Here is a 25,593-nt window from a genome sequence, read left to right as displayed (position 1 = left end):
CAGAGAAAAACCAACCCATACCCTCCTTCTCATTGAAGTCAGCTGCTGCATTCTGACAACTAAAAGTATTTGGCAGTAGCTGTCAGGATCAAATACACAAGTTAAGAAAGATGTTAGGGGGCTGGGGCAGATTGGGAAAGTACCAGGTGGGCAGGGGCAAGGGGCGAGTTACCTGGTGGGTAGGGTGACAGCGGAGTAGGTGGCAGGATGCAAGCTGGGTAGGGTAACATGTAGGAAGGCAGTAGGGTGCTAAGTGGCAAGGTAAATGACACAGTGGTTTAGGTTTAAGCTGGAGTGGGTGGGAGAGACGGTCCAGCAAAGTCTTCAATTTCTAGGCCAATTCCTTTGCAGTCAGCTAAAATGGGGATTCCGCAGAGTCCTCAGGTAAAACTTCCATCCCAGTTGGACACAGGAAAATCTGGGCGATTATTTTGTTTGCTAGATATTTAAATACATCACATCTTCATACCATACAGGATGTCAATCACAGTCTTTAAAGCCTCACAGTTACATCTAACCTTCTAAAGTTAGGCAAAAAAGCAAAAGTGTGATTTACCCAACATCAGATGCTGCTTCAACTTCAGGGTCCATCTTCTTATCTACCTGTGGAGCATGAGTCTTAGGAGTAGATGACACTACGGGAATTGGCACTTGAAGGATGCTAGTGTGGATTTCAACTGGCTCCTAAAACAAAATTAGCAAATTATGCTTTTCAGCCAGTGCATTCTTTTAACAAAATAAAAACAAAAAGTTGGTTGCTAGAAATCCAAACAAAACTAAATTGCTGGTGAAACTCAAGTCTGGCAGCATCTACGGAGAGAAATATTCCAAGTCTGGTGGCCTCTGATGAAGTTTTTGTTTGTCTACGTGAACATAAAAACTCAGCAGTAGTCCTTAAAATCAGCTTTTTACCCAAATAATACACCAATGCAGGAAATTCAGTAAAGTGATCTTAACCTGCAGATTTTCCATCAAATCTTACTCAAAGCTTCTGAGAACCAGAAGTATTCCAGTGTGGTCCTCTAAGAGTGAAGGGATAGGGTACCAAGTCCACGGAACCCTGGATGTCAAGGGATAGAGAGTTTGATAAAGAAAACAGAGGAATCATAGGTACAGCACATTCAAACAGTGAAGGCCCAAAGTATAGTGTGTGTAGGCATTGCTTATAAAGGGAATCAGTAGGGCACAGAGGGGCCACAAAATATCATTGGCAGATTGGATCGAGGAAATCCCCAACACTTTTTAGAAGTATAGTAAGAGTGAGATTATTAGATAAAGAGGGTGACCCATTAGAGACCAAATGGGCAATCTACGCATGGGGCAAGTGGATGTGAAATGAATACTTCTCATCTCTAATTACAGAGGATTAGCACTGCGTCACTGGAGATTTCAATTGGGATGATGAGGTTCTAGAACATAAGGATTAGTTCTAGATTAGTAATAAGGTGGTATTCGATGTTTTAGCAGGTGTACAGGTACATAAATCATGTGGGCCTGATAAGATGCATCCCAGCCTATGAACCTTGACAAATATATTTAATACTTCGCTGGCAATAGTCGAGGTGCCAGATGACTTCAGAATTAAGTGGAAAGAGGTCATGCTGCCAACAGAGTCCACACCAACCCTCCCAAATGCAAACCACCCAGCCCTAGCCCCACACCTTATCTCAGTAATCCCACATATCATCATGGTTAATCCACCCCCTGGACAATTTATCACCGCCAATCTACTTAACCTGCATATCTTTGGACTGCCGGAGGAAACCAGGGCAATCCAAGGCGGACTCGGATAAAGTGCAAAATTCACACAGGTAGTCGCCAGAGGCTGGAACCAAACTCGGGTTTCAGGTGCTATGAGGCAACAGTGCTAACCATACAGCTATTGTGCCGTCCTTTGCTCCATGACATTCCTTTGTTCAAGGACAGCAGCAGGAGTAGGCCAGGAAATGACAGAATGTCAGTGGTAGGGAAATTATTAGAAAACATTGTTAAGAACAGGATTAATCAGGGAGAAAGTGAGGACTGCAGATGCTGGAGATCAGAGCTAAAAATGTGTTGCTGGAAAAGCGCAGGTCAGGCAGCATCAAAGGAGCAGGAGAATCGACGTTTCGGGCATCAGCTTTTCCAGCAACACATTTTCAACAGGATTAATCAGTACTTGGAAAGACTGGGATTGATCAGGGATAGTCAGAGATTTGTTAGAGGGAGACCCTGTCTAATTTAATTCAGGTTTTGAAAAAGTTAATAAATATATTGATGAGGGTAGTGCAGTTGATGAGATTTACATGCACTTCAGTAATGCCTTTGTCAAGGTTCCACACAGAAGGCTAGTCGAAAGGCTAGAACCTATAGGATCAAAGGCAAGTTGGCAAACCTGATTCAAAATTGGCTTACAAAGAGAAAGAGCAAAGGCTAATGGTACAGGGTTCCTTTTGGAATTGGAAGCCTGTGACTAAGTAGTTTGTGACCAACAGTATACCGTAGGAATCAGTGCCTAGACCCTTCTTGCTTGTTATCTACATTAATGACTTAGATATGAATGTAGATAACAAGCAAGAAGGGTCTAGGCACTGATTCCTACGGTATACTGTTGGTCACAAACTACTTAGTCACAGGCTTCCAATTCCAAAAGGAACCCTGTACCATGAATGTAGAAACTTTAATTACTAAGTTTGCAGATGACATGTAAATTGGTGGTGCTGCTGTTAGTGAAGAGGATGATCTCAGACTGCAATCTGATATTGATTAGCTGGTGAATTGAACAGAGCAATGGCAGATGGAATTTAATCCCGATAAGTGCAAGATGATGCATTTTGGGAGGTCTACTAAGGGAAGGAGGCGCACAATGAATGGAAGGTCACGAGGGAGTAGAGAAGAACAAGGGGACTTCAGTGCACAAGTTCATAGATCCCAAATGGTGTCAAAGATAGGCAGGGTGGTGAAGGTAGCATATGGGCTGCTTGCCTTCATTAACTGGGGTGTAGAATATAGGAGCAAGAAAGTACTGTTACAAGTCATATTTCTAAAACATTGGTTTGACCACTGAAGGAATGCTGTGTGCAGCTCTGGTCCCCACACTATAGGAAAGACATTATTGCACTGGAGAGGGTGGGGAGGAGATTCACTCAGATTTTGTCTGGAATGAAGCATCTCTGTTATGAGAAGAGTCATAGAGATGTACAGCATGGAAACAGACCCTTCGGTCCAACCTGTCCATGCCAACCAGATATCCCAACCCAATCTAGTCCTATCTGCCAGCACCCGGCCCATATCCCTCCAAACCCTTCCTATTCATATACCCATCCAAATGCCTCTTAAATGTTGCAATTGCACCAAAGAGGTTGGGTTTGTTTTCCTTCGGGCAGAGAAGGCCAAGGGGGGAACCTAATTGAGATAATCAAAATTATGAGACACATAGACAGAGCTGATTGTGAGAATCTCTTACCCACAGATGTGTCTAAAGACCATAGGGCATATGTTTAAGATGAGAGGCAAGTGATTTCAAGGAGATCAGACAACATTTTTATTCACCCAGTGAGTGGTAAATATATGGATCATGCTGCTCGTGAGGCAGGTAGTCTTGCAACGTTTAAGTAGTACTTAAAATACTGGGGCATAGTTGGCTATGAACCAAGTTGTGGGTAAATGGGATTAGTGTGGTTTGGTATTTGTTGGTCAGCATAAACATGGTGAAGTGCGTATTTCCATGCTGGAAATGCTATAACATGAAAGAGAATTAGCATCAGTGTTTACTGTGGAGAAGGACAAGGAAGGTATAGAATATAGGGAAATAGATGGTGACATCTTGAAAAATGTCCATATTACAGAGGAAGAAGTGCTGGATGTCATGAAATGCATAAAGAATAAATCCCCAGGACATGATTGGTGCACCCTTGAACTCTGTGGGAAGTTAGGGAAGTGATTGCTGGTCCTCTTGCTGAGATATTTGCATCATCAATAATCACAGGTGAGGTGCCAGAAGACTGGAAGTTGGCTAATTTTTCTTTTTAAGATTAGATTACTTAGTGTGGAAACAGGCCCTTCGGCCCAACAAGTCCACTCCGCCCCGCCGAAGCGCAACCCACCCATTCCCCTACATTTACCCCATTACCTAACACTACGGGCAATTTAGCATGGCCAATTCATCTGACCTGCACGTCTTTGGACTGTGGGAGGAAACCCACGCAGACATGGGGAGAACGTGCAAACTCCACAGTCAGTCGCCTGAGATGGGAATTGAACCCTGGTCTCTAGCGCTGTGAGGCAGCAGTGCTAACCATTGTGCCACCGTGCTGCCCATAATGGTACCATTATGTAAAAAAGGTGGTAAGGACAAGCCAGGGAACTATAGACCAGTGAGCCTGATGGTGGTAGGCAAGTTGTTGGAGGGAATCCTGAGCAGGATTTACACGTATTTGGAAAGGCAAGCACTGATTGGGGATAGTCAACATGGCTTTGTGCATGGGAAATCATGTCTCACAAACTTGATTGAGTTTTTTGAAGAAGTAACAAAGAGGATCGATGAGGGCAGAGCGGTAGGTGTGATCTATATGGACTTCAGTAAGGCATTCAACAAGGTTTCTCACGGGAGACAGGTTAGCAAGGTTAGATTTCACGGAATACAGGGAGAACTAGCCATTTGGATACAGAACTGACTCGAAGGTAGAAGATAGAGGGTAATGATGGAGGACCTGTGACCACTGGAGTGTCACAAGGATTGGTGCTGGGTCCATGACTTTTCGTCATTTATATAAATGATTTGGATAAGAACGTAGGAGGTATAGTTAGTAAGTTTGCAGATGACACCAAAATAGGAGGTTTTAGATTACTTATAGTGCGGAATCAGGCCCTTCGGCCCAACAAGTCCACACCAACCCTCCAAAAAGCAACCCACCCAGACCCATTCCCCTACATTTACCCCTTCACCTAACAGTACGGGCAATTTACAATGGCCAATTCACTTAACCTGCACATCTTTTGACTGTGGGAGGAAACCGGAGCACCCAGAGGAAACCTACGCAGACACAGGGAGAATGCGCAAACTCCACACAGACAATTGCCTGAGGCAGGAATTGAACCCGGGCCTCTGGCGCTGTGAAGCAGCAGTGCCAACCACCGTGCCACCGTGTAGTGGACAACGAAGAAGGTTACCTCAGATTACAATGGGACCATGATCAGATGGGCCAATGGGCTGGGTGAGACAGAACGAGTTTAATTTAGATTGGGATGACACAGTGGCTCAGTGGTTAGCACTGCTGCCTCACAGCACTAGGGTCCCAGATTCAATTCCAGCCTCGGGCGACTCTCTGTGTGGAGTTTACACATTCTCCCTGTGTCTGTGTGGGTTTCCTCCGGGTGCTCCTGTTTTCTCCCACAGTTGAAAGATGTGCAGGGCAGGTGAATTCACCATGCTAAAATTGCCCATAGTGTTAGGTGCATTAGTCAGAGGGAAATGGGTCTGGGTGGGTTGCTCTTCGGAGGGTCGGTGTGGACTTGTTGGGCTAAAGGGCCTGTTTCCACACTGTAGGGAATCTAATCTAATCTAGATAAATGCGAGTTGCTGCATTTTGGGAAAGCAAATCTTAGCAGGACTTATACACTTAATGGTAAGGTCCTAGGGAGTGTTGCTGATCAAACAGACCTTGGAGTGCAGGTTCATAGCTCCTTGAAAGTGGAGTCGCAGGTAGATAGGATAGTGAAGGCGGCATTTAGTATGCTTTCCTTTATTTGTCAGAGCACTGAGTACAGGAGTTGGGAGGTCATGTTGCAGCAGTACAGGATATTGGTTAGGCCACTTTTGGAATATTGCATGCAATTCTGGTCTTCTTCCTATTGGAAGAATATTGTGAAACTTGAAAGGGTTCAGAAAAGATTTACAAGGATGTTGTCAGGGTTGGAGGATTAGAGCTATAAGAGGAGGCTGAATAGACTGGGGCTGTTTTCCCTGAAGCATTGAAGGCTGAGGGGTGACCTTATAGAGGTTTATAAAATCATGAGGAGCATAGACAGGATAAATAGACAAAGTCTTTTCCCTGGGGGTCAGGGTGTCCAGAACTAGAGGGCATGGGTTTAGGGCGAGAGAGGAAAGATATAAAAGGGACCTAAGCAGCAACCTTTTCATGCAGACAGTGACACGTTAATGGAATGAGCTGCCAGTGGAAGTGGAGGAGGCTGGTACAATTACAACATTTAGAAAGCATTTGGATGGGTATATGAATTGGAAGGGTTTAGAGGAATATCGACCAAGTGCTGGCAAACTGGACCAGATTAGGTTGGGATATCTGGTCGGCATGGACGAGTTGGACTGAAGGGTCTGTTCCCATGCTGTACATCTCTATGACTCTATACTCCAGAAACACATACTTAGCTCCTACACATTTGATGCCATGATTTCTTTATTACACAAATACAGTAAATTTTAAATTTAAATTTCTTTGGCGTAAGGGAACTTGGTTGGAAGTACAACACTTTTTTTCCCCCAAATACTGAAGAATCCAACAACCATTATACTAAAATAGGGTTGGAAAAGCACATGGGAATTTTGGTAGTTACTTCTATTCAGTTTATTAACGCACAAGTGCAAAATCTGAGTAGAAGACGACCACATGTGCTATCCAATATAGTCTTCCAAAACTATGTTCAAGAACAAGAACATTTAAGAACAAAATATCCTCCATCTTTTTACTAACAAATCTCAACAGTCCTTTCAAATTGACATGGATTTCACCTTACTGCTTGTAACCTATCATCACTTTTCATTCTCATGTCTTCTCTCCAAGTTCACCTGCTTACAATTACAAGGAATTACATCTGCTCTTCACCTAACTTGCAGAAGCCCCTTTATGCACTCATTTATCACTAGTTACAGCACTTAACCATCATCTGAAAGCAACATGGAGACAAACTATTTTGTTAGTGAAGGTAAAATATTATCACTAACAGTAATAAAACAACAGAGTAGTCAACACCCACTCGAATGAGATGTCACTGACAATGCACTTGCTGTAAACTTGGTACATGGATGAGAATGTGGTAATATTATTGCATCAAATACAGAAACACAGCAAATTTACAAATTCCACATCACAGAATGACATCTTACATTGTTTTTCTCTGCTATATTCATTAGTTCAAGTACTCTTAGAAGGTTCGTTGTAAGCTGCTGTTTCACAACTCCTGGTGTCCTGCCATTCCACAAACACATACTCTAGGAGAGATTCTGGTGACAATTCTCATTTTAAATCCACACTACTTCACCAAGGCCCATTAAAGGAAAATGAATCTGAAGAAGGTTTCAGACTGGAGCATGACTATGACAATTAACTTACTGCTGCTGGCACTCCCTCTGCTGCTGGGGTTGGTGTAGTTGGAGAACGCAATTCCATTTCCAAGGTTTCACTGATGTTAACTCCAGCAGATCCCCCATTCAGACTTTCGTCACTGTCACCTTCTTTCACTATAGCAGCACAATCGGTTTGGAAAGAAATGTTAACTTTTCTTTCATTTTTGGTGCCATATAATAATGGTTTTCACATTGGAAAAAACATCACCATCATTCTTAGTTTGGATTCCACATCTTTTATTATTTACAACAGTTGCTATAGTTAGCAGTAATAAATAAACATATTTATATTTGGAAAAGAGGCATATTATTCAACAGTGTCAAAATTACAAAATTCTCCGAACTGTTTTAATCCTCGTATTTTTAAGTGAAACACAAATTTCTTCATTTACACTATTTAAAAAAAAAATCAGTTTTTACTTAGAGTCTTAGAGATGCACAGCATGGAAACAAACCCTTCGGTCCAACCCGTCCATGCCGACCAGATATCCCAACCCAATCTAGTCCCACCTGCCAGCATCTGGCACATATCCCTCCTAACCCTTCCTATTCATATACTCATCCAAATGCCTCTTAAATGTTGCAATTGAACCAGCCTCTACAATTTCCTCTGGCAGCTCATTCCATACACATACCACCCCCTGTGTGAAAAAGTTGCCCCTTAGGTCTCTTTTATATCTTTCCCCTCTCACCCTAAACCTATGCCCTCTAGTTCTGCACTCCCCAATCCCAGGGAAAAGTCTTTGTCTATTTATCCTATCCATGCCCCTCATAATTTTGTAAACTTCTATAAGGTCACCCCTCAGCCTTCGACCCTCCAGGGAAAACAGCCCAAGCCTGTTCAGCCTCTCCCTATAGCTCAAATCCTCCAACCTGGCAACATCCTTATAAATCTTTTCTGAAACCTTTCAAGTTTCACAACACCTTTCTGATAGGAAGGAGACCAGAATTGCACGCAATATTCCAACAGTGACCTAACCAGTATCCTGTACAGCCGCAACATGACCTCCCGAATCCAGTACTCAATACTCTGACCAATAAAAGAAAGCATACCAAACGCTTTCTTCACTATCCTATCTACCTGTGACTCCACTTTCAAGGAGCTACGAACGTGCATTCAAAGGTCTCTTTGTTCAGCAACATTCCCTAGGACCTTACCATTCAGTGTGTAAGTCCTGCTAATACTTGCTTTCCCAAAATGCAGCACCTTGCATTTATCTGAATTAAACTCCATCTGCCACTTCTCAGCCCATTGGCCTATCTGGTCAAGATCCTGCTGTAATCTGACGTAACCATCTTCGCTGCCCACTACACCTCCAATTTTGGTGTCATCTGAAAACTTACTAGCTGTTCCTCTTATGCTCACATCCAAATCATTTATGTAAATGACAAAAAGTAGAGGACCCAGCACCGATCCTTTTGGCACTCCACTGATCACAGGCCTCCAATCTGAAAAACAACCCTCCACCACCACCCTCTGTCTTCTACCTTTGAACCAATTCTGAATCCAAATGGCTAGTTCTCCCTGTATTCCAATGAAGAAAAATATTCTTCATGTTTCACTTTGAATTTAATGATTGCAGAACCATGTGCATTTATGCATCAATGTACGGGTAGCACAGCTTCAAACTAGCTCCTGGATCAGTTAAAGGTAGGCAAGAGAATAGAGTTAATGCCAATAGCCACAGGTGAGGTGCCAGAAGACTGAAGGTTGACTAATGTGGTGCCATTGTTTAAGGAAAGTGTTAAGGAAAAGCCTGTGATCTATAGACCAGTGGGGCTGATATTAGCAGTGGACAAGTTGATCGAGGGGATTCTGAGGGACAGGATTTATATGTATTTGGAAAGACAAGGGCTGATCAGTGATAGTCAACATGGCTTCATGAATGGTCAATCTTGTGTCAGACATGACTTTTTTGAAGTGACGAAGTGGACCGAAGGGAGGCATAGCAGTGGGCGCGGTTGACATGGACTTCAGTAAGGCGTTTGACAAGGTTCTGCATTGTAGACTGGTTAACAAGGTTAGATCACACTGAATACAGGGACAATTAGCCATTTGGATACACAACTGGCTCAAAGGTAGAAAGTCAGAGGGTGGTGGTGGAGGGCTGCATTTTGGACTGGAGACCTGTGACCAGCAGTATGCCACGAGGATCGGTGCCAGATCCACTGCTTTTTGTCATTTATATACATGATTTGGATGTGAATATAGGAGATATGGTTAGTATGTTTGCAGATAACACCAAAATTGGCAGTGTAGTGGACAGTGAAGATTATCTCAGAGTATAATGGGACCTTGAATCACATGGGCCGAGGAATGGCAGATGGAATTTAATTTAGATAAATTTGAGGCGCTACATTTGGTACAGCAAATCAGGGCAGGATTTATACACATAATGGTAAGATCCTGGTGACTGTTGCTGAACAAAGAAGCCTTGGGTGCACATTCATAGCTCCTTCAAAGTGCAGTCGCTGGTACACAGGACAGTGAAGGTAGCATTTGGTGTGTTTGCCTTTATTGATCAGTGCATTGAGTGTATGAGTTGGGAGGTCATGTTGCAGCTGTAAAGGACATTAGGTAGGCCACTGCTGGAATACTGCATCCTAAAGAAAAGATGATGCGCAACTTGAGAGAGTTTAAAAACGATTTACAATGATATTGCCAGGGTTGGAGGGTTTGAGCTATAGGGAGGGGCTGAATACACTAGGGCTATTTTCCCTTAAGCAGCAGAGGCTTCTGGGTTATCTTAGAGGTTTATTGAATCATGAGGTGAGTGGATAGGGTAAATAGACAAGATATTTTCCCCAGCAAGGGGGAATCCAAAACAAGAGGGCACAGGTTTAAGGTCAGAGGGGAAAGATTTAAAAGGGATTTAAGGAGCAACTTTTTCCATGCAGAAGGTGGTGTACATATGGAATGAGCTGCCCAAGGAAGTGGAGGAGTCTGGCACATTTACACTATTTAAAAGGCATCTGGATGGTACATGAATAGGACGGGGTTAGAGGGATATGGGCCAAGTGCTGGAAAATGCAACTAGATTATCTACTTAGCATGGACAAGTTGGACCAAAGGGTCTGTTTCAATGCTATACATTTCTATGACTGCTTAGGTGGTGAAAAGACAAGCTTACATGTGCAAATCACTAAAAATTTGTATGCAATCACCAAAAGTGAACAAACGACTAATGGTACTTCAGGAGGGACAGTGGAATCTAAAGTAAGGAAATTACGTACTAAGTGCACACTGCCTTGGTCAGACCGCATCGGAGTTATATACTCAATTTTACGGAAGAATGATACAAGACCTTGTCAGCAATACAGCACAGGTTCAACAGAACGATGGAGTTAAATTATGAGGAGAGGTCGCAAATCATGCATGAACATGATTTGTGCCTTTTTGATTTTAGAACTTTGAAAAGTGTTCTAATCAAAGTGAATAAATGAGTAAATGCAAAGGTAGATACAAGGAAATTCCTTTCTGATGAGAGAATCCAAAACAAGGGAGCAAAGTATTTAAATAACAATTAAGCTCTTCAGGAATGAAATTGGGAAGCACTTTTCCCCACACAGTAGTGGGAATCTGGAATTCTTCTCCATCTCAACTCCACCCCCTCCCCCTGTTCAAACCTGTGTCTGGAAAAAGATAGATGGGCTCAATATCATGCATTTCTTTTCAGTGGGTTTTTTTAAGGGCTAGGGTAAAAGGAAACAAGATACAATCTTCAGCCAACATTCAGGATATTATCCTCTACCATCTTCTCAAAGCCTGCATAAGAACATCTGCTGAGGGTACACAAGTGGAAGATTGATCGCGCATTCAAGAGCACAAAAAGACAGTCTACTTAGTCTTCAGCAGGTTTTTGATTACATCCTGCATGGGAGACTGATGGCAGAGGTAAAAGCCCATGGGATCCAAGGCAAGTTGGTAAAGTGGATCGAGAATTGGCTAAGAGGCAGAAAGCAGACGATCATAGTCAAGGGGTGGCTTTGTGACTAGAAGCCTGTGTCCGGTGTAATTCTGCAGGAATCAGTGTCGCGGGCCTTGCTGACTACAGTATGTATGTAATTTAGACTTGAATGTAGGAGAGTTGACCAGTAAGTGCACGGATGATACAAAAATTGGTGGGAGGGAAAATAGGAAGATAGCCTTGATTACTGCAGGATATAGACAGACAGTGGCCAGTTATCTGATCAGTCGCAAATAGTACTCCATCCTGATAGGTTTATAGTGAAGCATTTGAGTAGGACAAAAGGCAAGGAATACATGTTGAACGGTTGGACTTTGGGAAGCATTGAGGATCAGAGAGACCTTGGTGCTAATGTCTAATGGTCCATTAACGTTGCAGGACAAGTAGTTAAAGCATAAGGGATACAGTCGGTTCTTCTATATCACGATGGTTAACATTCTCGCGCAACCCTGCATTATAGAAAAATCAGGCTTTAGGAACAGTGCTTAAAATGTTGGCAATGTAATTGCATTACAGCCAACACATGTTATAAAAGTTTGTGCTTTAGAAACAGCATCTCCAATTTGTCAATCACGTAATAGTGAATTCGCATTGACAAAATGCGTTAATGCAGAACGACCTGTATTTGCCTTTATTAGCCAAGGCTTAGCAGGGAAGTTATGATGGATCAGTATAAAATGTTGATCAGGCCACAGCTGTTTGCAGTTTTGGAATGCACATTACAGGGGGATGTGACTGCACTGAGGGGGTATGGAGGGCATTCACCAGGATGGCGCTGTTTTGGCGGGGGGGGGGGGGTTGCATTATGGGAGGAGATGAAGAAGGACCATATATAGGATAGGTAGAGGAATTCTTTCTCCTTGGTGAGGGATCAACCATAGTGGGAGCTTTGATTTAAGGCAAGGGACAGGAAATTTAGGGAAGTGAGAAAAATCTTTTTCACCTAGAGGGTGGAGGGAATTTGGAAAACACTAAGGATGGAGGATGCAGAAACCCTCATAACATTTTGAAAGTAGTTGGATGTGCACCTGCAATGTCAAGGCATATAAGGCTACGCACCAAATAATTTGGGATTAGAACAGTTTTTGACAAATGCAGACTTATGGGCGAAATAGCTTTTTTCTTTCTATAGACCTACATGATCATCTCATGAGCCTTCTCCGCCCAGCCTACATACAGTCTGTTCAACTGACGCTGTGTAGGGTTATTCATGTACATGGCACATGAAGTCAATACCAGAAAACAAAAGTAAAAATATTGCCCTCAAATCTACTCTTTTCTGTTCCATAATAAATTCATAGAATAGAATCCCTATAGTGTGGAAACAGGCCATTTGGCCCAACAAGTCCACACTGACCCTCCGAAGAGTATCTCACCTCTACCCTATTATTCTACATTTACCCTAACCTACACATCCCTGAACACAGTGGGCAATTTAGCATGGCCAATTCACCTAACCTATACATCTTTGGTCTGTGGGCAGAAAACTGGAGCAGCCAGAGGAAACCCATGCAGACACAGGGAGATCATGCAAAGTCCACACAGACAATCACCAGAGGCTGGAATCGAACCCAGGTCCCTTGCGCTGTGAAGCAGCAGTGCTAACCACTGAGCCATTGTGTCGCCCCAAATTTGCATCCTACATCTTTAAAAAAATTAAGATGAGCAATGTGCCTTTTTGAATTGAAAACTTCCAAAAAATAAGCTCTCACATTTTAATATTCCCACATAAGTTCAGAACTGAGGCAAATGTCCAGATGTCAATGCTTTGCTACTACCCCTATGAGAAGTAAACTGGGGTAAGACCCAAGACTGAAAAAGGAAAGACCTTCATATGCATATAATATCTTGTGATCTCAGTCACATTACACAGCAGTCATTAGTGAGAATCCATACATATTTGCGTATATTACAGTACCACCAGATTGTGGATGGAGAAAAAAGCTTAGGCTTTACCGAATGATTTTTTAAAACTTTACAATTTCATTGTTGCAGGATTTTAAAAATATATAGTTATCTCACTATCCAAACAGTTGGAGCAAAAGGTTGATTTAACCAAATATTTTAAATGCAACTTGCTGGTTGCAAATTCAACAGAACATAATATCCCACCTTTCTTATGAGCCACTGACATCACCATATCCTGCACCTTCTTATACCTATTCAAGGACTGTCGCAATTCTTCTATCTTTCGATCCTTCAAAAAGGAAATATACTCAGAAGCAGTATATGCAAAAACATTTCAACATTTTCAGCTTAGAGCTAACACCAACAGAACTTCATATTAGCAGACATCAGGGAAATATGCAAACTTCAGAAATCATGAATTCTGAGACTTCCTCCATTAGCCAAGTGCAAACTGCCATAATTCTGTGTTACAGAATGCAGACAAAGGCACCTCCATGATTCACGGTCATTAAAAACACTATGCTAGTTGATTTAGATAAATAATTGCATTTCTGCAACTGTTATAATAACATTCAGTGAAGTTAAAATAAATAAATTCAAATATGATAATGATCAGGTTTGGTTTAAAGATTCCTTTTATCTTTACACCTCTTTGGATAATGTAATTTCATCAAATACTTAGGAGTTTGTAACAGATCGATGACACCAATAACAAAATGAGTCAACTTCAGGTCTCATTCAGAACCAGTTTGCTAGTATCTTCCAAAATTTCAGACATACAAAAGATAAATTACAACTTCATAATGGTGGGATAGGCAACACACAGTTATGAACTCTCCCTACCCAACAGCATTGTGGGAACATCATCTCCACATGGACTACAGCAGTTCAAAGCACCAATCACATTTTGAAGGGTTAAATAGGGATGGCTAATAAAGCCTGACCTTACCAGCGACACCCACATCCTACCAATTATTTCAAAAATTAAATCAGAATAAAATTATAGGATCTACCTTTTCCTCATTTGCTGCCATCAGGGATTCAACTGCTTTCTTCATTTTATATACTTCGAGATCTGAAAGCAACAGGAATGACATTTAATATGGTACTTGTATATATTTTTATATTTTTTTATTATACCATGCTGCCATGCCACACAAGGTAATTGCATGGAGAACACTATTAGTAGCATTCATCAAAAAGCAAAAAAAAACCAACTTTCAAGCACTGTTTTCATATTTCTTTATTAAAAACAAAGCCGTGCTGTATTCAGCCTTTAAACTCAAGTTAAACATGACATTAAAGAAAACCAAGAAAGCTCAAGGGTTCATGCACTAAAAAAATCAAAAATACATACTTACAAGTATTTTTGATGCAATTGTGTTTTGAGCTTAGAAGCAGGACTATAAATATTTCATAATCCTGTAACAGTAGTTATGTATTTCTATCAGCACATTTTCAAAGTCGCTGTTCTCCCAATACGGGCATTTTATTTTTTATGAGGAGACAATGAAAATTAGCATAGTTAGGTTCAGCACAGGAGTGGAAACTGTTACTGAAAAATTCAAAATTGAGGGTGCTGGACTGGAAAAGGCAAAATTTTTACAAGATGGTCTAGCCCAAAATAATTAAGTAAAGCTAACAAATAAGTTTTATATTGGAAGTAATCTGCCACAAATCAGAGTTCGAGAACAGCACAAAATATTTAGTCCAAGCTGGGTAAAGGAAATCAATTGAAGGAAGTTTTATAGTTAAAGAAAGAGATTAAAACTAAACTAAATCTTCAAAAACAAAAGGGAAGGATATACAATAGATAAACTATCAATAGATATAGTAAGGCGGTTTATAAACAAAAATACAAATGAACACTTAGAGAACACGGATGAAAGAAGCTTAGCTGTGGAATATGAGGATTTGGCATAGTAATTACATAAATGTTTTGCACTTTTTTTTACAAATTAGGAAAATGAATAAAGCAAGAGATGGATAAAGCAATGTGCTTTGATATTGCTGGAACGTCCAAATTATACATTTGGAATAAGGAACAGCTGATGCAATAGTCTGGCTCAAGAAAGGAAAGGACATGCAGCTAGGCAACTGGAGATCAGTGCATTCATCTGTTAGAGGAAACCTTGGAATTTATTAATTAGATAAAATTAATAAATATTTTGATCATATATAACTACCATTTACATAATAAAACTTAAAGTTTTATTTTTCTAAACGAGAGCAATGGAGAAATGAGAGAGAGAGTGGAGGCTTAAAAGATGAAATGCTGAAGGAAAGAAGTCTAGATCAATACAAATGAAATTGATTTTTAAAACTATTATTCCAGGGTATGTCACAAACCAGACATTTTGGTTCACCACATTCAGCAACTTAAATTAGCAGAACTGGCCTTGGCAAAATTGTAGGAAGCCTTGGAAGGGGAAAAAGGCCATTTAAGCCATTCCAAACAAAGTATATTATAAGAGCAAAGCCATTACTTTTGATCCCATCATTAATGTTGTCACCTAGCCAAGGAATGCAAACATCAAGGACTTTAAGAACAAAATTGAGAGACAATGCCCCAAGATAAAAGTTAATAAGCCAATTTGCCTATTTCTTTGTTGACTAACAAATATTGCACTATTAATTTTGCTAAACGTACCATATGGTGGTTACCTGTTAATTGCAGTGCAGTACAACGAGCAGCCATGCAAGTGTTTAAAATACAAAACAGTGCAAAACCAAAATCACGACTCATCTGTAACCGTTAGCATGGAGTTACATGAATTGCTCACTAACCACTGGAAAAGGCACATTTGGAAACTGCTGCTATTTAGCAGTGAACCCATAGAGTACCGTCCTATCTTCGGATGCATCTGACCATAAGATATAGGAACATAAACAGGCTCATCCAGTCTGCTCCACTGTTTAAACATGGCTGATATGCTTCTCAAATCCACTCTCCTATCTTCTCCCTGTAACCTTTGATCCCTTTACCAATCAAGAACCTCTGTCTTAAGTTGATTATGTCTCTAGGAAGCATGTTTGGTTGCAAATCCTATCCGATTTCTTGGATTGGTTGCAGCAGCAGTTAGCCGCAATGAGGAATTTACACGAGCTAGGTGGTGTGATGGATGGCAATTGCAGGGAGGGAGATAAAACAAAGATACGGTCAGGTAGATGGGTGGTCTCCAGAAAAATAGGAGAGCAAGGCAGGTAGTGCAGGAGTCTCCTGTGGCTATCCCCATCTCAAACAAGTTATGCTGTTTCGGAAATTGAATGGAGTGATGGACTCTTAGGGGAATGTAGCACTGACAGCCAGGTTTCTGGCAGAGACCGGCTCTAATGTGACGAGGGGGATGCCAGGTTCCAAGCAATCGATTGTCCTAAGAGACTCTCTAGTTAGAGGCACAGAGATGATTCTGCGACTGACAGCAAGACATCAGAATGGTGTGTTGCCTCCCTGGAGCAAGGATCAAAGATATCTTGGAGAGAGTGCAGATTAGGGCCAAATGCTGGCAAATGGGCCTACATTTATTTAGGATATCCAGTCAGCGTAGGCGAGTTGGACCAAATAGTTTGTTTCCATGCTGTATACCTCTGACTCTAATTATACTCAATGAGTTGGCCTCCACAGCCCACTTGCGGCAATGTGTTCCACAGATTGACCAACCTCTGGCTGAAGAAATTCTTCCCCATCACAGTTCTACGGGGATCATCTCTCTTACTGGGGGAAACATCTTGCTCATGTGGGCTTCTCAGTATTCTGCAAGTTTCAATGAGATATCCCCTCATCTTCTAAGTTCTATCAAGAAAAGACCAGAGTCCTCAACTGCTTCTCATAAGAGAAGCTCTTCACCCCAGGATCATTCCTGCAAACCACCTCAATCTCCTACAATGTCAACACACCATTCCTTAGATACTGGGCCCAAAACTGCTCTAAATATTCCAAGCGCAGTCTTGCCAGAGCCCAATACAGGCTAACACTGCATTTGCCTTCCTAACTGCTGATTGGATCTGCATGTTAAAGTTAAGAGAATCCTGAACTCGGACTCTCAAATTCCTTTTGCAGTTCAGATTTCTAAGCCTTTCCTTATTTAGGAATTAATCTCTGCCTCTATTCTTCCTACCAAAATGCAAAGCCTTACACTATAGTATTCCACCTGCTACATTTTTTTGCCCACCCTCCTAGTCCAAGTCCTTCTACTGCCTCCTCACTTCTTCAACACCACTCATCCTTCCACCTATCTTTGAGTCATCTGCAAACTTGGCAAAGCCCTCAGTTTCTTCATCAAAATTATTAATGTTTAACATGAATAGTTGTGGTCCCAATATTGATCCCTGTGCAAAAAGGATAACTAGAGAGAAAATAGGACCCCTCAAGGAACCAGTGTGGACATATGTGTGGAACCGCAAGAGATGGGTGAGATCCTCAATGAATACTACTCCTCTGTTTACCATGGAGAAAAACAAGGCAACTTGGGAAAGTTAGAGGTGATCTCTTGTGGACAGTCCATACTACAGTAGAGGTGGTGTTGGATATTTAAGAATGTATGAAGGTGGATAAATCTCCTGGTCCTGACCAGACTTATTAAAGAATCCTGCAAGTGTCTAGAGAAGAAATTGCTAGGTTCCTGGCTGATATTTTTGCTTCATCGTTAGCCACAGGTGAGGTCCTGGAAAACAGCAAATGTTGGGACCATTATTCAAAGGCTGCAAAGAAAAATCTGGGTACTACAGACCAGTAAGCTTAACTTCCATGGTAGGTAAGTTAAGTGAGAAGATTCTGAGGGATAACATATAAATGCATTTGCAAAGACAGGGTTTGATTAGGAGTAGTCAGCATGACTTTGTGCATGGAAGATCACACCAGACAAATTTGTTAGAGTTCTTTGATGAAGTGACCAATGAGATATCAGGGCAGGGCTGCAGACGTAGTTTATATGGATTTCAATAAGGCCTTTGATAAGGTTCCACATGGTAGGCTGTTCTGGAAGGTTAGATCCTACGGAATCCAGAGGGAGCTGGCAAATTGGATACACAATTAACTTGATGGTAGGAAGTAGAGAATAATAGTGGAAGGATGCTTGGTGGACTGGAGGCCTGTGACTACTGGTGTACCTCAGTGTCAATGGTTTAGATGAGAATGTGCTAGGCAAAATTAGTATGTTTGCAAATGACACAAATAGGCAGTTTTGAGGACATTATGGAAGGTTATCAGAAATTGCAACAGGAGCTTGATCAGTTGGGAAGTGGGCTGAAAATGACAAATGGAGTTTAATAATTGTGAGGTATTGCATTTTGGAAAGTCAAATCAAGGTCGGAATTATGGTAGGGCCTTAAGGAGTGTAGTGAAACAGAGGGACCTTGGAGTTCAGGTGCATGGTTCTCTGAAAGTGGAGTCACAGGTAGTCAGGACAGTGAATGCAGCTTTTGGCACACTGGCCTTCATCAGTCAGGGCAGTGAATATAGAAGTTGGGAAGTTATGTTGCAGTTGTACAGGACAATGGTGAGGCCGCATTTCAAGTATTATGTTCAGTTTTGGTCACATTGTTATAGAAAGGATGTGATTAAATTGGAGAGAGTGTAGAAGAAATTTACAAGGATGTCACCGAGTCTCAAGAGTCTGAGTTATAAAAGAGGTTGAACAAGCTAGGACTCTTTGCTTTGAAGTGTAGGAGCCTGAGGGAAGATATTATAGAAGTGTACAAGACCATGAGAGGCATTGATAGGGAGAATGCACTCAGTTTTTGCCCAGGATTGGAGATTCGATGATTAGAGGGCATTAGTTTAAGGTTAGAAGGGACCAAGAATACAATGGAACCTGAGGGGCAACCTTTTTTTTTACATAGATAGGGTAAGCGTACGGAATGAGCTGCCAGCAGATATGGTTGAAAGGTACATTAACAACAGTTAACAGGCATTTAGACAAATACAATGGATAGGAAAGGTTTAGAAGGATATGGGCCAAGTGCAGGGAAATGTGGTTAGCATGGACCATGAAGTGCATATCTCCGTTCTGTAGGACTCTATGACTCTATAACTCCAATAATCACCAGCTGCAATCCTGAAAAAGACCTCTTTGTGCCTACTCTTTGCCTTCTGCCAATCAGCAAGTCCTCTATCCTGTTCGTGTGCCCGAATCATGGGGTCTTATTTTATTTAGCAGCCTCCTGTGTGGCACCTTGTCAAAGACGTTCTGGAAATCCATAATAAATGATCTTCACTGGCTCTCCTCTGTCTAACTTGTTTGTTACCTCCTCAAAGAATTCTGAGATTTGTCAAGCATAACCCCCTCTGACAAAAATGTGCTGACTCTAAGTATTCTGCAATTTCATCCTTAATATTGGACTCAAAATTTTACCATTGAGGCCAGTCTAACCAGTCCAAAGTTTCCTATTTCTGCCTCCATTCCATCTTAAACAGAGGAGTTACGTTAGCCATTTTTCAGTCCTCTGGGATCCTTCCTGACTCTCTTGATTCCGGAAAGCTCACCACCAATGTCTCGACATTCCCTCAGCTACTGCCTTCAGAACTTCAGGTTGTAATGTCTGTGGCCTGGGTGGTTTATCCACCTTCAGACCTTTTCAGTTTTCCCTTCTCCTGAGTGATGGCCATTACATTCACCTCTGTCCCCAACACAAATTCTAGTCAGCTGCTTGTGTCTTCCAATGTGAAGACGTATGCAAAGTACCTATTCAGTTCTTCTGCCATTTCTTTGCTCCCCATTACTGCTTCTCCAGCCTCATTTGCCACTCCTGCCTCCCTTTAACTTTTAGATATCTAAAATAACTCTTGCTATCTTCTTTTATAGTACTAGCTAGCTTACTGGCATATTTCTTTGAGTTATCCTTTACTGGTTTTTAAATGCTTTCCACTAATTTTCTAACTTTCCACTAATTTAAATTACATTGTATGATTTTTCTATTGCTGTTATGCTGTCCCTGACCTTCCCTTGTCAACCATGGTTGCTTCATCCTCCCCTTAATATATTTCTTCCTACTTGGGTTGAATGTCTGCTGTGCCTCCCGAATTACCCCAGAAACTCCTGCCATTGTTGTTTTACTGTCATCCCTGCTAGGCTTCCCTTTCAGTCAACTCTAGCCAGCTCCTCCCTCATGTCTTTGTCATTATCATTACTAAAGGATAATATTCTTACGTTTAATTCCAGCGTCTCCATCTCAAATTGCAGGATAAATTTGATATTATGGTCACTGTCCCCTAGGGGCTCCATTACCTTAAGCTGTCTCATTACGCATCAGTATATGAGGCAGAAACAGAATACTTGTGCAATTATTCTTTATTTTCCTTCCTGCTAAACCCTATCCAGTACTGACTATGGTCTTAGTAAGGATTTCTGTAACAAATGAGTGCTTAATTTAAATTCCAAAAATCAGAATCTGTACAGGATGCATAAATCCACTCTTTTCAGACAACACAATTTCCACCTTACTCCAATGCTACAACTCAGGGTTACAGATGAAGACAGGTGGGTTTGGGGAATTTCTTAATCGAGCATGCAAATTGATGCAATTGGGTGTCATAGCATCACCCACAGGCACCTGGATGCAATCAGTACACATTCACAAAACAAGATACCAAGACCTTACTTTTTTCCTTCAACTTCTTTTTATAACTTTCCTCTGTGCAGGAAATTCACACAGGTCATGTAATGCCGATCCAAGAAAAAAAGTAATTCGTTAGTTTATGAAAAAAGGGGTAAATTTAAAACCAGTATGTACAATGAATACTTGCAACTGATTCAGAAACCACAGAAAATATTTCCAAAATGCAGAAGCCCTATGCATGGCAAGAACAGAACAAACTATGCGAGTTTTGAGAAGATTTGTTGTTTAGGTTGAGGTTCTGGATGTAGGTTTGCTCACTGAGCTGGAAGGTTCGTTTTCAGATGTTTCGTCACCATACAAGGTAACATCAGTGAGCCTCTGGATGAAGCACTGGTAGTATGGCCCACTTTTTAATTAGGTGTTTAGGTTTTCTTGGATTGGTGACGTCATTTCCTTTGGTGATGTCATTTTACAGACAACAAGCAAAACCAATGTCATTTACAAAATTATCTTGTAAGAACTGTAACACATACCTACTGGACAAACAGGCAGAAAAATAGCCACCAGGATATACGAATATCAACTCGCTACAAAAAGACATGACCCTCCCTCACTAGTATCTTTACATACAGATGAGGAAGGACATCACTTCGACTGGGACAAGACATCCATCCTAGGACAAGCCAAACAGAGACACGTGCGAGAATTCCTAGAAGCATGGCATTCCAACTGGAACTCTATCAACAAACACATTGACTTGGATCCCATTTACCACCCCCCGAGAAAAAGAACAGGCAATGACACCACCAATCTAAGGACAACTAAACATAAATAAAAAGCGGGCCATACCACCAGTGCTTCAACCGGAGGCTCACTGATGATGTTACCTAGTATAGTGATGAAAAGTCTAGAAATGAACCTTCCAGCTCAGCTAGCAAACCTACATCCAAAAACTATGCAAGTTTCAATAGGTTTTCAGCAAGCAGATGATGGGGTAAGTGGCCGCTTTATTGCACAAATTTTTGATGATTTCACAACATAGGTCTTTATAACATTCTGTCACTAGTTGTGTCTCAATTCAAGAAGAATATATATTGAAGTCACAGGTTTCTGCCATGGGTAACATGTAACCAAAGGCCAATTCTCAACCACAAATCTTTGGGGATACTGGGCAAAACAGCTTGAAAATCAACTTAAATGAACTAAATAAAGATGAGACAGATAAAAGGTTGGCAAAATTTAATGGGGGGAAAAAAAAATCAGTCCAGTATCCTGTGATAAATTTTAAGTGTCCAAAAATCAGGAAAATGGCAGGAAGAAAGTTTGAACAAGAACTGCATGCCCTACACAAGACCTCTATATATTAAGTAACAAAATTAGGATGTTATCAGTGAAACCCAGATCACAAGCTTGAATTAAAACATACACCAAAAACAAATGAATTTAAGGTGGCATGCTGGGCTTTAAAATCTATTCATGTTAGAAGGCAAAGGTTTTGCACACATGATAAAATTATGCCTCTTACCTGCCCCATTGTCACTTTCATCCATTTCAGTTTTGAAACTCATTTCAGAACATAGCCTCTTGATCTCAGCTTCTTTCTGTTCCAACTGTTCCTTCAGCTGCACCAGCTCATCCTACATTGTAGCAAAAGTATAATGCCTTAAGCAGTATTTGCAATGTATAAAGGAATAGATAATTATGATCTTTTAGGTGGCTTACAAGTACTCTGATCTTTTCTTCACATTGGAACAATGGGTTCATGAATAACACAAGCTATAAGCAAGATTTATCTTGAATTTGACTAATATTAATGATGGAAAATGTATTTCTTTTGCTCAAAGATTATTCTAAACTTCTGAGTGGGATATTTCAGAGCAGAGGCTCTGAAGGTATTTTATTTAATGCCAGTCATCATTAGCTGATAGCAATATAATTGGAGTAATTTAACGGTGGTCATTCTTTAGTTTCTCTCTTCTCCACCTTAGACATAACTAAGAATTTTATCATAGTGCTAGATAAACTATTTCTTTGATTAGGAGTTAACAATTAACCACACAATGCTTCAAAATAAAAATTTAGAAGGTCACTTGCATCAAAATCTCAAGATAATGCTACACAAATATTGCAGAAATATAGGTTCAAATGCCTAATACATACTTTTCCTAAGGAATGGATTTTGGCCAACACTATTAGAGCTTACACCATATGACCGATTTACAGCTTCTATCAAGCAGGGTTAACTCAAAACTCAAGAATATCTGTGGTACTGATACCATGCACTCAGTTGAGTAAGAGTTTATTATTCACTACTTTTCCCAGTAACTAAGAATTCAGATGATTTATTTTAAGTCAAAATGAAAAATACTCCAAGAGAAGAAATCAATGCAATCCACTACTACACTATCAATATTAGAACACTCATGTATTTTGGACACAACTTGTATTTGATTTCGCTATTCGTTTGGAAGAATATGTCAAAAATGTTTACTTTTCAATAAATCTCTCTTGCAACAATTTTTCACCAACAAACTCATGCCCTCTAACGTTTCTGCCCTCACTTATGCTGGTAGAAACTATTGTGCAACTTAGCTATATAGTTTGCACATTGACCAGCTTGTATCCTTGACCAGCTTCTCCAGATCATAGAACTGCAGCTTCTAATAGTTCCTACTGGAGGACAGCTGACAGAGAATCCAAGTAAAACAAAGACAAGGAGACAATAGGAGTGGGTTCACAATCCGAAGGTGTTGAACTCAATTTTAAATCAAGACAACTGTAATGTTTCAAACTCAATATTAAGTCCAGAGCACAATGCCTGGCTGCTCACAAACAGAGGTGGTCCCCATCACCCGACCCCTCACTTTTCCATTCACATTCTTATGTTTTATCCATACAGATGTATTAGCTAAAAGGTATCCAAGCAATAGCTCAAATAAATACATTTCCTTTCAGTTTTCTTAAACACTTCCTTGTACTTTTTAAAGACATTTATTGGCATCACAAGCAATGCTAAAATTTATTACCCACCCCCACGTACAGATGGTGTTAAAGATCGCTAATTCTTGCCTGAAATTTAATAGCATAATAGTTTGACTTTTAGAAAAAGACAAACCTGATTAATTAGAAGATTGTGCAACATAATGGTTCATTTAAAAATAATGCATAGTGTAAAACAAAAAATTGTAATAGAAGATGATTCATTTAGGAATAAATATTTATGTCAACAAATTCTTGCCATCCATCTGCTGTACATTTTAAAACTAAATGACCTTGGAAAGATTTAAAAGGGACTTAAGGGGCAACTTTTTCATGCCAAGAACGGTGTGTGTATGGAAAGAGCTGCCAGAGGAAGTGGAGGAAGCTGGTACAATTAAAACATCAAAAAGACATATGGATGGGTATATGAATAGGAAGGGTTTAGGATGGATATGGGCCATGTGCTAGCAAATGACACCAAATTAATTTAGGATATCTAGTCAGCATGGATGCATTGGACTGAAGGGTCTGTTTCCATGCTGTATATCTCTGGTTCTAATTCATGTAGTAATACATTTTACCACCAGTATAGGTTACTCATAAAAATCAAAATACTTTTGCAAGATTATTATAATTTTGAAAATAACACTAATACATGCAAGCAGATTGAATATTAATCATGAAGAAAATAAAAATGTACAGACATTATGCAAGTTGTTTGACAGAATCACAGGTGAAGCTTAACAAAGAGTTCTACCAGCTTTTGTTTAAACTTTACAAATATAAACTGTAACAAATTAAAAGCAACGCATGCTGGAAAAAACTGGCGTCAGAACAGGAATCGCAAATTCCATATTTGCCACTATATGCTCATATTACTTCTTTTTTGGAAAAGAAAACCTGGGGATACTATGAGAAAACAAAGCTGTGCAAAAATACAGATAGAGGAAAACAAAATTCCATGCAAAGATTATTTTAATTGATGATTTGTTTTTGCATTAATCTTTTTCACAGACACACGTACATGGTCACATTAGCACACAGAAATAGTTCAGACATAAGTTAGAGCACAGCTTTACCGGTAAGCCAAATCCCACCACACCTTTAATGCTTGAGATTTTTGCTCCATTCGCTGCTTCTCGTACTGCATCTGACCAACCTTGATTTTCAGGCTAGAGAGCTTAGCCATTAATGACTGGTAGAGATGAAGGAATACAAAAATAGAAAGCTAGAGGCTGAAAGAGGCAAAGCTAGAGTAGCAGAGGAGTACTATTCATAAACATCGTGCCACTATTTTCAGAACTGTAATTCTTTAAATAGTTACACAAGCATATTATCATTCGAAGATTCAAGCACAAGAATGTCACCTCCCCGCTGTTTCAAGTTATTTAGAGAGTTAACATACTAACATTCTTGGATTTATTAACATGGGTAAAAAACTTTCTGGCGAATATCAAGTTAACTTCCGTTAACAATTACATTTTTTTCCAGCGTATAAAGCGAAGTATTATTAGCACTCACTCAACTATATGCAAGGAATTAGATGAGAAATAACGAGCCATCTTTCTGCACTAGGATTTGACCTTCCACATTTGTAAACTGGATTTCACCTGGATTAATAGGTGCTATTTGAAGAGCCAAGATGTTTTCCACCAAATCAATGTGCAGGGAAAGTAATTTAAATCAAGAGCAGATTGCTTACATATCAGATTCCAGCTTACAAACAGCCATATCTCATCAAGTTTTGACCAAGAAACTTCACATTGCAGAGAAGGGCTATGGAGTAGAAACCTTAGACTCTTGATGCTACTCAATGATGTGCATGTTGCCATTGGAGGA

The 25,593-nt window shown here is 40.5% G+C and overlaps 1 protein-coding gene across 16 annotated transcripts in view; it reads right to left on the bottom strand.

Annotated features, from left to right (window-relative positions):
* ppfibp1b (PPFIA binding protein 1b) overlaps window positions 1-25,593 on the bottom strand; it is a 165,239-nt gene that overhangs the window by 49,258 nt on the left and 90,388 nt on the right. For 11 of the 16 annotated variants that reach the window (XM_072551745.1, XM_072551744.1, XM_072551740.1 and 8 more), the window contains 7 exons: window positions 24,857-24,949; window positions 22,301-22,412; window positions 20,818-20,850; window positions 14,232-14,293; window positions 13,423-13,507; window positions 7,329-7,456; window positions 557-684 (listed from right to left, as the gene is read on the bottom strand). In XM_072551745.1, the coding sequence (XP_072407846.1) occupies window positions 557-684; window positions 7,329-7,456; window positions 13,423-13,507; window positions 14,232-14,293; window positions 20,818-20,850; window positions 22,301-22,412; window positions 24,857-24,949 (641 nt within the window). The remainder of the gene's footprint in view (window positions 1-556; window positions 685-7,328; window positions 7,457-13,422; window positions 13,508-14,231; window positions 14,294-20,817; window positions 20,851-22,300; window positions 22,413-24,856; window positions 24,950-25,593) is intronic. The other 5 variants (XM_072551751.1, XM_072551757.1, XM_072551754.1 and 2 more) reach the window with 3 other exon arrangements.

Source organism: Chiloscyllium punctatum, chromosome 32 (genome assembly GCF_047496795.1).
Source record: "Chiloscyllium punctatum isolate Juve2018m chromosome 32, sChiPun1.3, whole genome shotgun sequence".
In the NCBI taxonomy this organism is placed as follows: Eukaryota; Metazoa; Chordata; class Chondrichthyes; order Orectolobiformes; family Hemiscylliidae; genus Chiloscyllium; species Chiloscyllium punctatum.
Note: the sequence above shows the minus strand (reverse complement) of the source record. Positions and strands in the feature narration are given on the sequence as shown.